The following is a 13,162-nucleotide window of genomic DNA, read 5'->3' as shown; positions in this document are numbered from 1 at the left end:
ATGATCGACTAAATTTTCAACTTCAAAAAAACAATTTATTTAAACAATACTGATTGTGATTATTATGGCAAACATACATTAATACAAATTAAAAGGTCCACAGTTGCTGTTATTAAAGATGTAGCTGATTCTAACCAATTTATGTGCTGACAGGTGATTAATCCATGATGACACCACAGCATTTATTAGCTGATAATATTTTTAATTAAAAAAAAAAAAAGCAAAAAAAACCTTTGAAATATACATAATACTACATACTACATGACTATACAATGTCTTAGCTTTTAGTTTGGGTTACTTTAAATCAATACGGAAATAGAAAGGCTTTGAGATATGATCCAATGAATACAGTATAGTTTAAAGGACGATCAAAAGTAATTAGTCAGATGAACATTAAGTCAAACAATCATCATAAATATTATTTTGTGGTAAATGGACATGATCACATTTTCTATCTTCCCCTGTGATGCTTGCACAGGCTTTCACTGCAGACATATCTACCTTGTTGTTTGCAAATCTATTGCAAATAAAAAACGAAAAAAATCACACGTACATAAGTATTGTCTGCCTTTGCCATGACACACATTTCTGTAGCATTGATGGTCCTAATGAGCGCAGTGGCCTCTATCATCTGTAAATTGAAGAAGATTGGAACCACCAGGAATCTTCCTAGAGAGGAAACTGAGCGATCGAGAAAGAAGGACCTTATTCAGGTTGGTGGCCAAGAACACGATGGTCACTTTGAAAGAGCTCCAGCATTTCTCTTCCCTTCCAGAAGAACAACCATGTCTGCAGCACTCCACCAATCAGGCCTGTATTGTAGAGTGACCAGACGGAAACCACTCCTCCGTAAGAAGACCATGACATCCTACCTAAAGGACTTTCAGACCATGTAAAACAAGATTCTCTGGTCCGGTGAAACAAAGATTGACGTCTTGTGTCATGTTTGGAAGAAACCAATACCATTCCTACAGTAAAGCTTGGTGGTGGCAGCATCGTGCTGTGGGGAAGTTTTTCAGTGGCAGGAACTGGGAGACTAGTCAGGATTGAGGGAAAGATGAATGCAGCAATGTACAGAGACGTCTTTGATGAAAACCTGTTCCAGAGAGCTCTGGACCTCAGAATAGGGCAACGGTTTATCTTTCAACAAGACAAAGACCCTAAGCACACAGCCAAGATAACAAAGGAGTGGCTACGGGACAACTCTGTGAATGTCCTTGAGTGGCCCAGCCAGAGACCAGACTTGAACCCAATTGAACATCTCTGTGCACCGACGCTCCCCATCCAACCTGATGGAGCTCGAGAGGTACTGCAAAGAGTATTAAGCAGAGGCGGTGAATACTTATGTAAATGTGATTTTTCATTTTGTATTTTTAATAGATTTGCAAAGATTTAAAAAAAATATCATGTTGTTATTATCGGGCATTGTTTGTAGAATTCTGAGGAAAATAATGAAATTAATCAATTTTGAAATAAGGCTGTAACATAACAAAATGGAGAAAAAGTTAAGCAATTCAAATACTTTCTGGATGCACTGTACACCTGCATGATGCAGTACAGTACAGTAGACATATAGTAGGAAACTTGTCAATACAACATTAAAGTATGTAAAAGTACCTCAAATACTATAAAATGACATGTAGTCCATTGCAAGACCAGCGCTTTTGCCATTTTTCTAGTATACATATAAACAAACATAGATTTATAAATACAAAAATATGCAAAAACTATGTCAGATTTTTTACCTGCCATGCAAAGAGAACAGGGTTTTTGCATTTTCTTGCGTATTGCCTGTGCATTGGCTGGGTTTGTGTGTCGTCTGACAGCAGTGTTTGGTTTGAGCAAAGTTAAAATTGTTTTGGATTTTACAAGACAAGTCAGAGGTTTGTTAATTACAGCTTGAACTTTGGGTTTAATGTTTACCATTTTGAGAAAATGGGAGGAGATTTCAGTATATGTGTTTATTATTTTTTTTATATATAAACATGACAGGTCATCAGCACCAGATTATTCAGGAAAAGTGATAAAAAAATTTAAATTTTCGACACACTATGAAACAAAAGAAGGTTGTTTGGCTTTCATCAAGTAGAACCAATGTGACCTTTGCCAAATGGCTGATTTGTATATTTAAATACAAGTCTGTCAATCTCTAATAATACAACATTAGAAGTGGCCTTTCAGCACAAAGGCCACAGAACTGGCTCAGTCTTGGTGTGTCGGGGGATATTTACCTGCAAGCCTGACTGATTCCGGCATCAAAAACTTTGCAACTTTGGGCACCAAGGAGTTGAAGATAACAGATTAAGTCGCATTTTTTGCAAATAGGAAACATCCTCAAAACACCCAACAGCTGGATTTAAAGTGGTGAGTATTTGCTTTCTAAACAACCTAAAGGCATTAGAACATCACTCTGCTTTAAAATGGAAGCAGGAATTCTGCAAAACAAAATGTGCATTAGCAATGTTGTTGCTAATGCACATTTTGACTTTTTAAGGCATTTTTTAAACCACAGGTTAAAATAATGAACTGTTGGTACACACTGACAGCAATCTCTTCATTTTTTTCTTTGGTCACACAAAATGTAAATAAAGGTTGGAAAAAGTATCAAACTGTATTCAAACCTGTTACAGTTTTCCGCTTTGCTAAAACGCTAGACCCCAAATTTTGCAACATTACTGTACACTGCTAAAACTAGTTATTCTGCAAATTCTTCAATAACATTCATTACTGAGACCGACCTTTTGGCAAAACTATAAACACAGTTTCACTAACAAAACACATTGTGCACGGGGATGAGATCTGATGCAAATTGGCAACACACAGGCCGCAAAGATTAAACACAACTATTGTTAACAACTGTTGTTAATACAATACAAGTCAAGACTGTACACACTTGTGCTTAGTCACTGGTTGGGGATAAACCCTCTAAGTTAAAAGCCAGTTCCAAATGCAAGTGTCATGTGTGAGTTGAATTGTGACTTCAGTAACAACACAGGAGAAAGAGGAGCACATCTCAGGGACGGTGAAATGTGAGGAAGAGGAGTATGATGAGGAAGGCCAACAAGAGAGTCATAACAGAGGAAGTAACAACGCTCACTTTTAGTGGGCTCAACAATCAGGACATTCACATACAGTGTATCCAGAAAGTATTCGAATCGCTTAACTCCTTCCACATTTTGTTATGTTGCAGCCTTATTCCCACATGGATCAAATTTATTATTTTCCTCAAAATTCTAAAAACAATGCTACAAAATGTCAACGCGAAATAAGTTTGTTTAAAATCTTAAAAAAACCAAGAAAAATCACATGTACATAAGTGTAAGTCTCACTTTCAGAGGAGTCAACAATCAGGACATTGAGAGACAGTAAGATGTCTTAGTGCATTTCTCACCTGTACTCTGTATAGAGAATGTAACATAACAATATGAAGACTAATACTGTAAAATGAAAGATGGCCATGTGAGGTCCTGTGTTCCATCCAAAGGCCAGAGGCTAAATGAATGGTTGACACTGTTTACTGTAGATATTTACTGAAATTATGATCCTTTTCCCTCCAAATGCAAATGCAAAACTGAACAATTGTTCCAAATTCAAACTGTCAGAACCAAACTACGCATTTAGACATGACACAAAAGCCATCAAATACACAAACACTACACAACAGGTAGGACTGATATACTGTATAACAATCCATTTCGGTAAGATTCTGGGCTAAAAAATGTTTTGGTGGCGGTAACATGTTTCAGTATTTTTCCACTCTTTCTTTACCATGCATTTTACATGTAGGGGGGATGCCAACCTAACCCTAAAGCCAACATAAAAACAACGCATATTCAGCAGGTGCAAACATCAAGTGAAAAAAACTTATACAGGAATGTATTAAAAAAAGTTACAGTAAAGTAATGAAAATTTAATTTGTGCAAAAGTTTGCATCCCCTTTGATGAATTAAGAAAAAAATAACACATTTCTTATGAACATTTGTACAAGCTCAATGCGCATTAAATATTAGGGTGATGAAAACAAATCTTTGCTTTACAGTTTTTGCCATTACAAAATAAGGGGATGCAAATGTTTGCACCAAGCTGCATGTAGCACAAAGCCCACTATGCAATTTTATATAAATACACCTTCATCCATTATCTAAACCTCTGATCCATTTGGAGTTGTTCCCAGCTGTCATGGGCAAAAGGGGAGGTACAGCCTAAACAGGGCGCTAGTTTATCTCAGGGCTGAAACATACATACAACCACTGACACAGACACCTTTATCATTATATTATTTAACTATGACTTGTTTTCTATCCTTTCTATTATTGCTAATGTTGTTATATTAGTTTTATTATCATCATAATTAATAAAAAAATAATTGTTTGATATATTCTGTCTCTTTGTTCATTTTTAGCTAATATATCTGAATGTACTATCAGTTCTCATAAATAATTATTACACAATATATATGCTTACAACATGTTTATATCCTTAGTATGTATACTCCTACCCAGTATCCCCCCCCCCCCCCCCCCCCAACTGTTGCTTCTCTTCTGATTATACACGTTCTGCTCATCCTAACTACCCCTCCTCAATCCTTCAACCCTGATGCACCTTTACAAGCAAACATACACTGTACATAGGTAACATGTCATCTTTTTGTCATACCTCACTGTTGTTATGCATTTATGTTTTGTATTGTGTGATTTGTACAGGGGGTTTTTTTTTTGTGGTGAATAAAAAATAAAAAAAACCACATACCCAGACATCAGCAACTATTTCATTTTCATACTAAGTGATTTTTGCATACACCCTAATAGAGTTTACACCAACCAGACATAACTTTATGGTCATTGATAGGTGAAGTTAATTTGGAGGGAAAAGAATTAATGCTGGTTCCAATAGAAAAAATGTCAGAATACACAGTGTAATGCTAATTGTCGTGTACAAGGCTGCATGGATGCGTTTTAGTTTAACTATAGTTTATAACAAGAGATGGCTGTGGCTTAAACATATACACTGTAGGGATGTGTATGTGATCCTGCATGAGTTTTAGTATCTGTGCTTTAGCCTCCGCGGCCTTCTTAAAACCATAACGTTAAACCTCATATTTGAAATCTGCTAGTTGTCTTTTCACTGCATCCGCATGATAAGGAAAAGGATATTTAGCAGGACAGGCAGGTGTAAAGTACACAAACACACACATCCACCTCTGCCACTACATTCATGATTTTTCGGACTCAAAAAGTCACAATTTGAAATACACATCTCAAAATACAGTGAAAGCGAACTGAATGAACTAAAGACTAAATAAAGCAGAAGTACAACAAAAGAATATATATCATAAAACATACAAATATTGAATAGGTGTGAACAGTTACGTTTCTTGTTCTACTTTTCTGTTGATTTTCGGTTCTATTCTCATTTCGATCCTGCCTCCAGACGTTATCCAATCAGCTTCGTTGACACACAGCTTTGCACAGTACATTGTTGAGATTTGGGAGGTGTGTGCGTCGGGGCCTCTGCAACCTACGGTTACCCATAATTTCCTTCTCTACGTACGTCCGCGTTGACATTTACATGTATCAACAGAGAAGTAGCCTTTAATTCCCCATTGCAGCTATACACTCACTGGCACTTTATAAGATACACCTGTACAATCCATTGCAATCCAATACAGCAGCTCTGCTATTATTCAACCTTTAAAGTGTTATAATTTCTCAGTTTTTCGAGGTCAAAGTGGGTAGTGGAGTTGCACTAGAGTGCATTATAAGAAGAGCTGGTCCTAATGTTTCAGCACAAATTTTTAAATGCAAGCAGAGCAAATCTGGCATAATCAAGTAATTATTAATATAATTTTGCAATTTTCAATGCAAGAATATTATTTCCAAAGACCAATGTGAGGGTTTGCCGTTTTGTGCCTAAACTAAAAAGCTCATATTTAAAGTCTGAAATGTTGGTCAGACAAAATGACTTTTGAAAATATTTTGGACCCCTGAATAAAAAGCATTTTGTAATTCCACCTGTAAATAAATTGACTGAAAATAATAAACAGATTGAACAATAATGCAAATCTTTAACTACATATACTTTAGATTTGCTCTTTCTATTACCATATTAAACTGCATTACTGACACATGCCCCTGTAACACAAAATGTAAACTTCCAGGGAGCCATTCTTTGCATATGAAAATGAAGGCAAGAGGACTCTGTATAAATCCAAAGGGAAAAGCAGACATCTTTATTTTTGGAAGCTTCACTACAAAGCATTCATATATCACCAATCAACCGCTGGATTTTAAAGTTGTGAGTATCCCTTTACACTTCCAAGGAATTAATGACGGTTAAATTGCCGGTGTAAATGCTATAAGAAAAGAAGTTAAGTACCTAATGAGAAATAGCTACAAGTTACTATTGGGTCAGTTGTGTTAATAGAAATAATTATAATGTCATGACATGGCACGGTTGCTTTTAAAATATTTTTTGAATTATTTTGCCTATAAGACAAATAATTGTTGATCAGCCGTGTACATTATCAACCTGTACATAGAAGAGACATTTTGTCTCTCTGAATTAGGCCCTTTGGTAAATAATATTTATTTGAGCTGGCTGGGGTATATTCTTTATACATTATAAGGCTGTACTTAATGTTTGCTGATGTCACTGAAGAAAATTGTATTGCTCCCTCATCTAGAATTGATTTTTGCTCTGGCTTATAAATAAACAGTTTAGGAAAGAGATTAAACTTGATCAAGTATGCAAAAATAGCATTTATTTGGTAAAATGCAGCACGAGTAGATAACTGTGTAGGTTGGATTGAACTACAGTTTCAACGGTTCAAAAATGGCTTTATTTCAGTTTGCAGAAAATTAAGTCACTGAAATACCCCATTAAAAATATAATTTGACTTCCAAATGAGTACATCCCGTTTACCTAGAACCATCATAATAACATGTCCAACTAATGCAACATATATTTGATACTTCAGATTCTGTACTACAGCAATCAAATATTAGCAAATTTGTGGTTTGACCATATTCACTCCGGTAGATTTGATCAACTCAGAGGTTTGTTCACCTGTTTAAAATATGACTGATATAGAAGGAAACATGGTTGCAAAGAGAAGCTTTGTTTGTCAAATCATGTTTAAACTATAGATGTTTTAGGGGCCAGGGGAACGAACTAAAAATGCTATGTTTTCTACAATTATGAAGGCATATAAAGAAAAGGATGGGTAAGCATTCACTAAAGCTTTTGGGTAGTTAGACTTTGCCCACATTTCTAGAGATCAGCTTAAGTGCACAGTGTCAGTAAAATAAAAAAAAGGACTTCTTCCTCAAATTGTTAAGATGATATCTTATGATGATATGATGATATCTATCATTATTTTCCTGCTTACTTTGTTTAGGGTTGTGAAGGGTGCGGAAACAAATCCCAGCTGCTGTCAATGCCACAAAAGGCATGATACACCTTAAACAGATTACTGCTTTGTCATAGAAGTATAAATTTGTGTATACACACACTCCCCACGAGTGTGTGTGTCATTGTGAGCATAAAAGGGTGAACAAGAAGCAGTGTATAGCTCTTTGTGTGCCAGTAGGTAGAAAAGCGCTATATTTGTCCAGACTATTTACCATTTAATATATTCTCTTTGTTTGTAGAAAAGTCATAAATGGATCACAACATGTCTCTGACTCTGCTCTTCTTTGGTAAGATCAGCAGTTCTTCTTTGTCTACATCATTTTAAAATGTGGTTTGCTCTTTGGTTTTGGAGGCTGTACCACCGTTCTTATTATCTTATCAGCTCGGCTAACCAAACATAGTAGTGGTGAAACACAATGCTAATCTTCAATGTATTTTTATGTGTCGTGCTTCTTCGACTGTTGAGGACTTTCACCAGACATCATCAGGTCACAGAACAAGTCACTTCCCACATGCTGAACATGTGGCTGTGTGTCCCAACCACACAGTCTATGTTCGAAGCATCCATGTGTAGATGTTAGATACTAGGATAAAGACAATCCACCAGACTATAAACAACGGTATAGTAAAAGGTGTTTTAAGTCTATAATCTGCTAGTTGTTTTGCCACATCAAAATATTCTAAAACCTAAGATGTTTTGTCCAAAGATCAATGGCTTTCGGCTTGTCCCTTCAGGGGTCGCCACAGCAGAACACTCCCCTCCCCCCCCCCCCCCCTCCCCTCCCCTCCCTTTTTTTTAATCTGGGCTGGGGACCAAGGTTGCAATTGGACTCAGGGCGGGGCCACGCCTGGTGGGGTGGAATTTGCACCTGCGGCCTTCTGCATCCCAACCCAATGCTCTACCACTGCACCACTATGCCCCCTGTTCTGTCCAAATATAGGGTGGGAGACTAGTAAAGTTAAAACAAGGGCAAGCAACAAGTTTACATTTTGGAAGATTTAAAACACAAATTGTTGAAAATACAAACAACAAAAGAATCACTGATAGTAATTCTCCCTATTGGCACCAGACAAAGTTAAAACCAAGTGTGAACTGGCCCACTGCTAATATGTCAAATAAATCTCCTAAATAAGACCGTAGAAGAAGGAACTAACGTTGAACCTGCCTGTGACAGATTTAATAAAGTGATTCCTATTTTGCAAGTGAATCATTTTCATTAAAAATAAATAAAAGAGGAAACGTGCTGTATTATGTTTATGTGTAAAGCAATGTGATAATAAAGTGTAACCCAACTTTGACTGAAAATGTAGTACAAAATGTAGAGTAAAAAGTACAGATATTTTCTGTTCGATGTAGTGAAGTAAAAGTCCGTACAGTAACGAAGTACTTGTACTTTGTTATTTTCCACCATTTATGATTACTATAGTTTCTCAGCAAACGAACGACGTCTAAACCATCACGATTTTTTTAGACCACCCTCTTAAATTGACTTGAGTAACAGAGAAATATGTAACGTTACCACTACAAATTTTTGAAAAAAGTTTAACCCCATCAGCAACTACACGGGGAGACTTTGCCGTTAGTCACACAGAGCCAGAAGAACAAACGTACCGTTACATGTGAGAGAGAGACACTGGAAAAGTATCGGACTTACGTTATCAGACTGAAGCCCGTTTTCTTTCACGATGAAGTGAAGTTTATTCCAAGTTTGTTGACAGCTGATGGATGATTTAAAAAAAAAAAAAGCTTGTTAGCTAATATTCGCAACACTAGCTATAACTAACGTTAGCTTGACTTGGTTGTTCGTTTACCATCAGTATTAAGTATCAACTGTATTTTTAACATTGACGTTGTTGTTAGGTCACATAACAAACACGCTGCCGCAATTTTCGTAACCAGAGACCGTTTAGTGTTGTTTAGTGGCCAAATCTGCTTTTCTTAATAACTTACATGTTCGTTAGCGAGCGACGACTGTGGACGCGACATCGCCGGCTGGAACGTACGTCAACGTCGCCGCCATATTGGACGTGGCAAGCTCGGCCTGTAAACAAGTAACATTAAAGGCGGGAGTTCCGGGTTTAGCGTTATAACGTTTAGATTTGTCAACCGATTTTAATGAACCTGGTTTCTATTAAAGGGTTAATGATCAAAGTGTGGCAAAAAAAAAAAATACAGTCACGGAGAATCTCCAAAATTTTATTATTGTTGTTGTTGTTGTTTTTTGTTTTTGTTTTGTTGTACAACAGTACAGTCCCCTACATTAGTAGGGGAAAATAAGTAAAAGTGACAATGCCACGCAGTAAAACAAAAACTGCTACAAGAGAAATCCTGTGATTATTTGCTAGGGCTACAAGTAAGTACATACTGAGTGGAGCAGCATATCTTAAGTATCAGTTTCATTTACCCATCACTGCCACTACTCATCCTAGTGGTTCCCAAACCTGGTCCACCCTACCTAACTAGTGCCCTACCCACTGCTGATTATCTGGATCACGTGTGTCCAGTAAATCAAAAGTTGGAAGATACTTGTTTTCTTTGTCTTCCCCACCCCAGCCTAATCTAAGATAGTGTCTTCCAGGTTGGTGTTGACTGAACACACCTGATCCAGGTAATTGGTCAAAGGTGAGGCGCTACCTGGATAAGGCCAACTTAGAGGATTGCACGGGGCCCTTTAAAGCAAAAGGCTCCTAGTTAAAGCTTCTGGCTGAGAATACACATGGATCCTTAGCCTGAGTCTATATAAAAACCTTAATATCTGGAACATTTCTGGCTGTCCAGTGTTGGTTAACTGGCAGCAAGATTTGGAAGTGGCCCACGTGTGGAAGTATTAAGCCAGAAGATATATAAATATTCACCAGAATGATTTTGGTATCTGGGTTCCAACTGACATTTGGTGAATGGCACCTTGATCAATTTGTCAGTCTATCACATGGTGGATACATAGAGACAGACAAAAATTCACACCTACTAGTTATTTAGTTGCAATATTAATCTTGATCTTTGGATTAATATGGTGACTGGGCAGCATACCCTCTCCAACTGAAAACGCTTTTGCCAGAAAGCAGGTTCAAACCCAGCACTATGAGTATATTTCGTGATGCTTTAACACACAAGCTGCATTTTAGTGCCACAAATGGTCAAGAGGGACAAATCTGAGCATTTAGCTGAGGACCAGCGTGACGAGCGTCTAATCACAGCTTTAAAGCGCTGATGGCATTGCAACATTTTTGTTCTGTCTTGATTTATGATAAATTCTGTACTAGTCTAAACATATGCTATTGTCAATCCCTAGTCTTTTGCATCTCCTCCTCCTCATCCTCTCTTATTCGTAAGTTCCACTATGTGAACTTGAAGATGACCTGGGCCACTGCTCAGAAGTACTGTAGAACAAATTATACCGACCTTGCTACCATCAGAAGCATGGAAGAAATCAGCAGGTTAAACAGACCTACCTCCATCACCTCAGTGGCCTGGATTGGACTGAATGATGACCCAAATGGCTGGTTGGGATTCATGAGGAACGACGCCAACTCCTGGAGATGGTCAGCGACTGGTGAAGGAAGCAAAACTGGCTATAAAAACTGGGCTACTTATGAGCCTAATGATAAATATATAGAATACTGTGGGACGATGAACATTTATGGGTATTGGAATGATATTTCATGTGCCACTGTGTCTAGTTTCGTCTGTTATACAGGTAAAGAAATTAAGTTAATGAATTTTAACTTAATTTTATTCATTAAATGAATCAACTACAGCACAATTTTTACAATATCTGGTCTAATCTGAAGCTAACACATTTTTATAAATGTATCTAATTTTGAAAAAAAAAATGAATAATTTTTTAATCAGTTTAGTGATTCATTGCATGCACTATAAAAATGAATTGTACTGACTGGACAGTCGTCCTCAATCTCAGATACAAAGATACACCTCACTATTATGAATAAACTAACAACAGAATACTAGAAATATCAGTTTATGACTTAAGCAAATATTTTCTAAGAATGTTCTGTTGAATAACAGAACAAATTCCCTAAAAGCAGTGTAACTGAGAGAATTCAATTTTTTACTAACCCTAAGCAAAGTGCATAATTTCATTTACTTGAATTATAATTACACTTGTTTCATTTTCTTTCTGTTGCAGAGACACTTCAAAATACAAAAAACTACGTGTTCTTCCCAAATCCAGTAACATGGACTGATGCCCAAAGTTACTGCAGACTACACTTCACAGACTTACCAACAATTGAAAGTTCTGTAGACAATGCAAATGTCTTTAAAGCAATACCGAGCAATAATTATGCATGGATTGGTCTGTACCGACTGGCATGGAAATGGTCTGATTCCAGCAACAGCTCATTCAGAAACTGGCAAACTGGACAGCCAGATAACTATAACACTAACCAGTACTGTGTGAGTGAAAATAATCTACATGAGTGGCAGGACGACAACTGTCAGAACATGAACGCTTTCATCTGCCATCAAGGTAATAATTCAGTGCATGGAGAGTTCGGTTTGCCTTTTTAAAAAAATGTATTCTATTTAAAAATATATATTTATTGCATCCACCAGTTTGGTTTGTGATTGTGTGTTTACTGGACTGTCTAGATCTAACAGAGCAGAAGATTGTAAAGATGAAGATTCAGACTAGCGCTGACCTGATGGATCCAGCTGTTGACACCGAGCTCCTCCAAAAGGTACATTTTTCTCAATCTTTCGTTTGTCTTTAACACAGGAAATTTACAGAGAATGATTAAATGAAGGTGTACAAAGTTTATTAATGTAGATAACACTATAGAAACTAGAGATGAGATATATAATTGTCCTTTATTGCTTCTCAGCTAGATGCTGTGTTAGGATTGCCTTACAGAACGCTGCGGTGGAGAGTTCAGCCCAGGAAACAGGAGACAGAAAAAATCTGTGCACCTAACTTTTTTAATACACAGTGCACAACAAAGCTAAATCAAGCCTTGAATCCTTATTAACTTTACCTTAAAGTGCCTTTCATGCCATAACCTAACCTCCATAAACATGTCTGCATGCAAAACCTGCAACCTGGAGTCAAAGTCTTGCATTTTGCATGTCACCTATACATGTACAACTGTTTGTGTTGTACTGAACATAATTAAAATCCAGATCCAGTCAGTGATTGCATTTGTTTTTTAGTAAAACATAATTGGAAAAATAAATATGTAAATGCTATTTTGTGAAAATATGGTTGTTTGCTAGCAACAATGTCAGAAATAATACACATAGTTGTTCACTCATAATAGTTTTGCAACCAAATGTAAATTAAAATACATTTTGGGGTGTTGGCCTCATTTTTGTTTCCATTTTTGTGGCTGTGCATTTCTGTTAGCTTGGTTGTTTGTCCATGTGCTGCTGAGTGACACACTTCACAGTTGTTCTCCATTTTACACACAACAAATTGAACTATAAGCACACAAATCTGAAAACTGACTCCAGATAATTAAAGTCAAGTCTAGTAGTCTCATTTAAATATCATTGTAAATCACAGTTGTGTAAATCTCTGAACACTAATTCCATCAATATGCACAGTATGTGTAAACACTTTACACTTTAAAAAATGGATCCCCAAGATTACCAATCATATTGCCCCTGCACAAACTCAGGAACCAGATATTTCCAAAGAAAAACCTGCAACTTTGACACGGTTGTAAATCGTGGCCTAACCATAACTGAAGCTGGGTCCTATAAAGTGTATCGTTACATTTTACAGAAAAGAAA

At 36.8% G+C, this 13,162-nt stretch overlaps 1 protein-coding gene across 2 annotated transcripts; it reads left to right on the top strand.

Moving 5' to 3' along the window:
* Positions 1-6,219: 6,219 nt before the first annotated feature.
* Positions 6,220-12,675, top strand: LOC137129746 (macrophage mannose receptor 1-like). 2 transcript variants are annotated; one of them, XM_067508969.1, is made up of 6 exons: positions 6,220-6,294; positions 7,650-7,697; positions 10,704-11,108; positions 11,559-11,900; positions 12,023-12,111; positions 12,256-12,675. In XM_067508969.1, the coding sequence occupies exons 2-6, from the start codon at positions 7,661-7,663 to the stop codon at positions 12,397-12,399; spliced, it is 1,017 nt and encodes a 338-aa protein (XP_067365070.1). In that variant the 5' UTR covers positions 6,220-6,294; positions 7,650-7,660; the 3' UTR covers positions 12,400-12,675. The 2 variants fall into 2 exon arrangements, with proteins under 2 accessions (XP_067365070.1, XP_067365069.1); XM_067508968.1 differs by lacking the exons at positions 6,220-6,294; positions 7,650-7,697 and having other exon boundaries at positions 8,324-11,108.
* The last annotated feature ends 487 nt before the right edge of the window (positions 12,676-13,162 follow it).

This window comes from Channa argus, chromosome 7 (assembly GCF_033026475.1).
Source record: "Channa argus isolate prfri chromosome 7, Channa argus male v1.0, whole genome shotgun sequence".
Lineage (NCBI taxonomy): Eukaryota > Metazoa > Chordata > Actinopteri > Anabantiformes > Channidae > Channa > Channa argus.
The sequence above is the reverse complement of the archived record's forward strand: the minus strand, read 5'-3'. Positions and strand labels throughout refer to the sequence as shown.

Coding starts and splice junctions, on each gene's coding strand:
- LOC137129746 (XM_067508968.1), top strand. CDS start 10,622: ATGGCATTGCAACATTTTTGTTCTGTCTTGATTTATGATAAATTCTGT. Junction 11,109..11,558: donor TAGTTTCGTCTGTTATACAG/GTAAAGAAATTA, acceptor TTTCTGTTGCAG/AGACACTTCAAAATACAAAA. Junction 12,112..12,255: donor ACACCGAGCTCCTCCAAAAG/GTACATTTTTCT, acceptor ATTGCTTCTCAG/CTAGATGCTGTGTTAGGATT.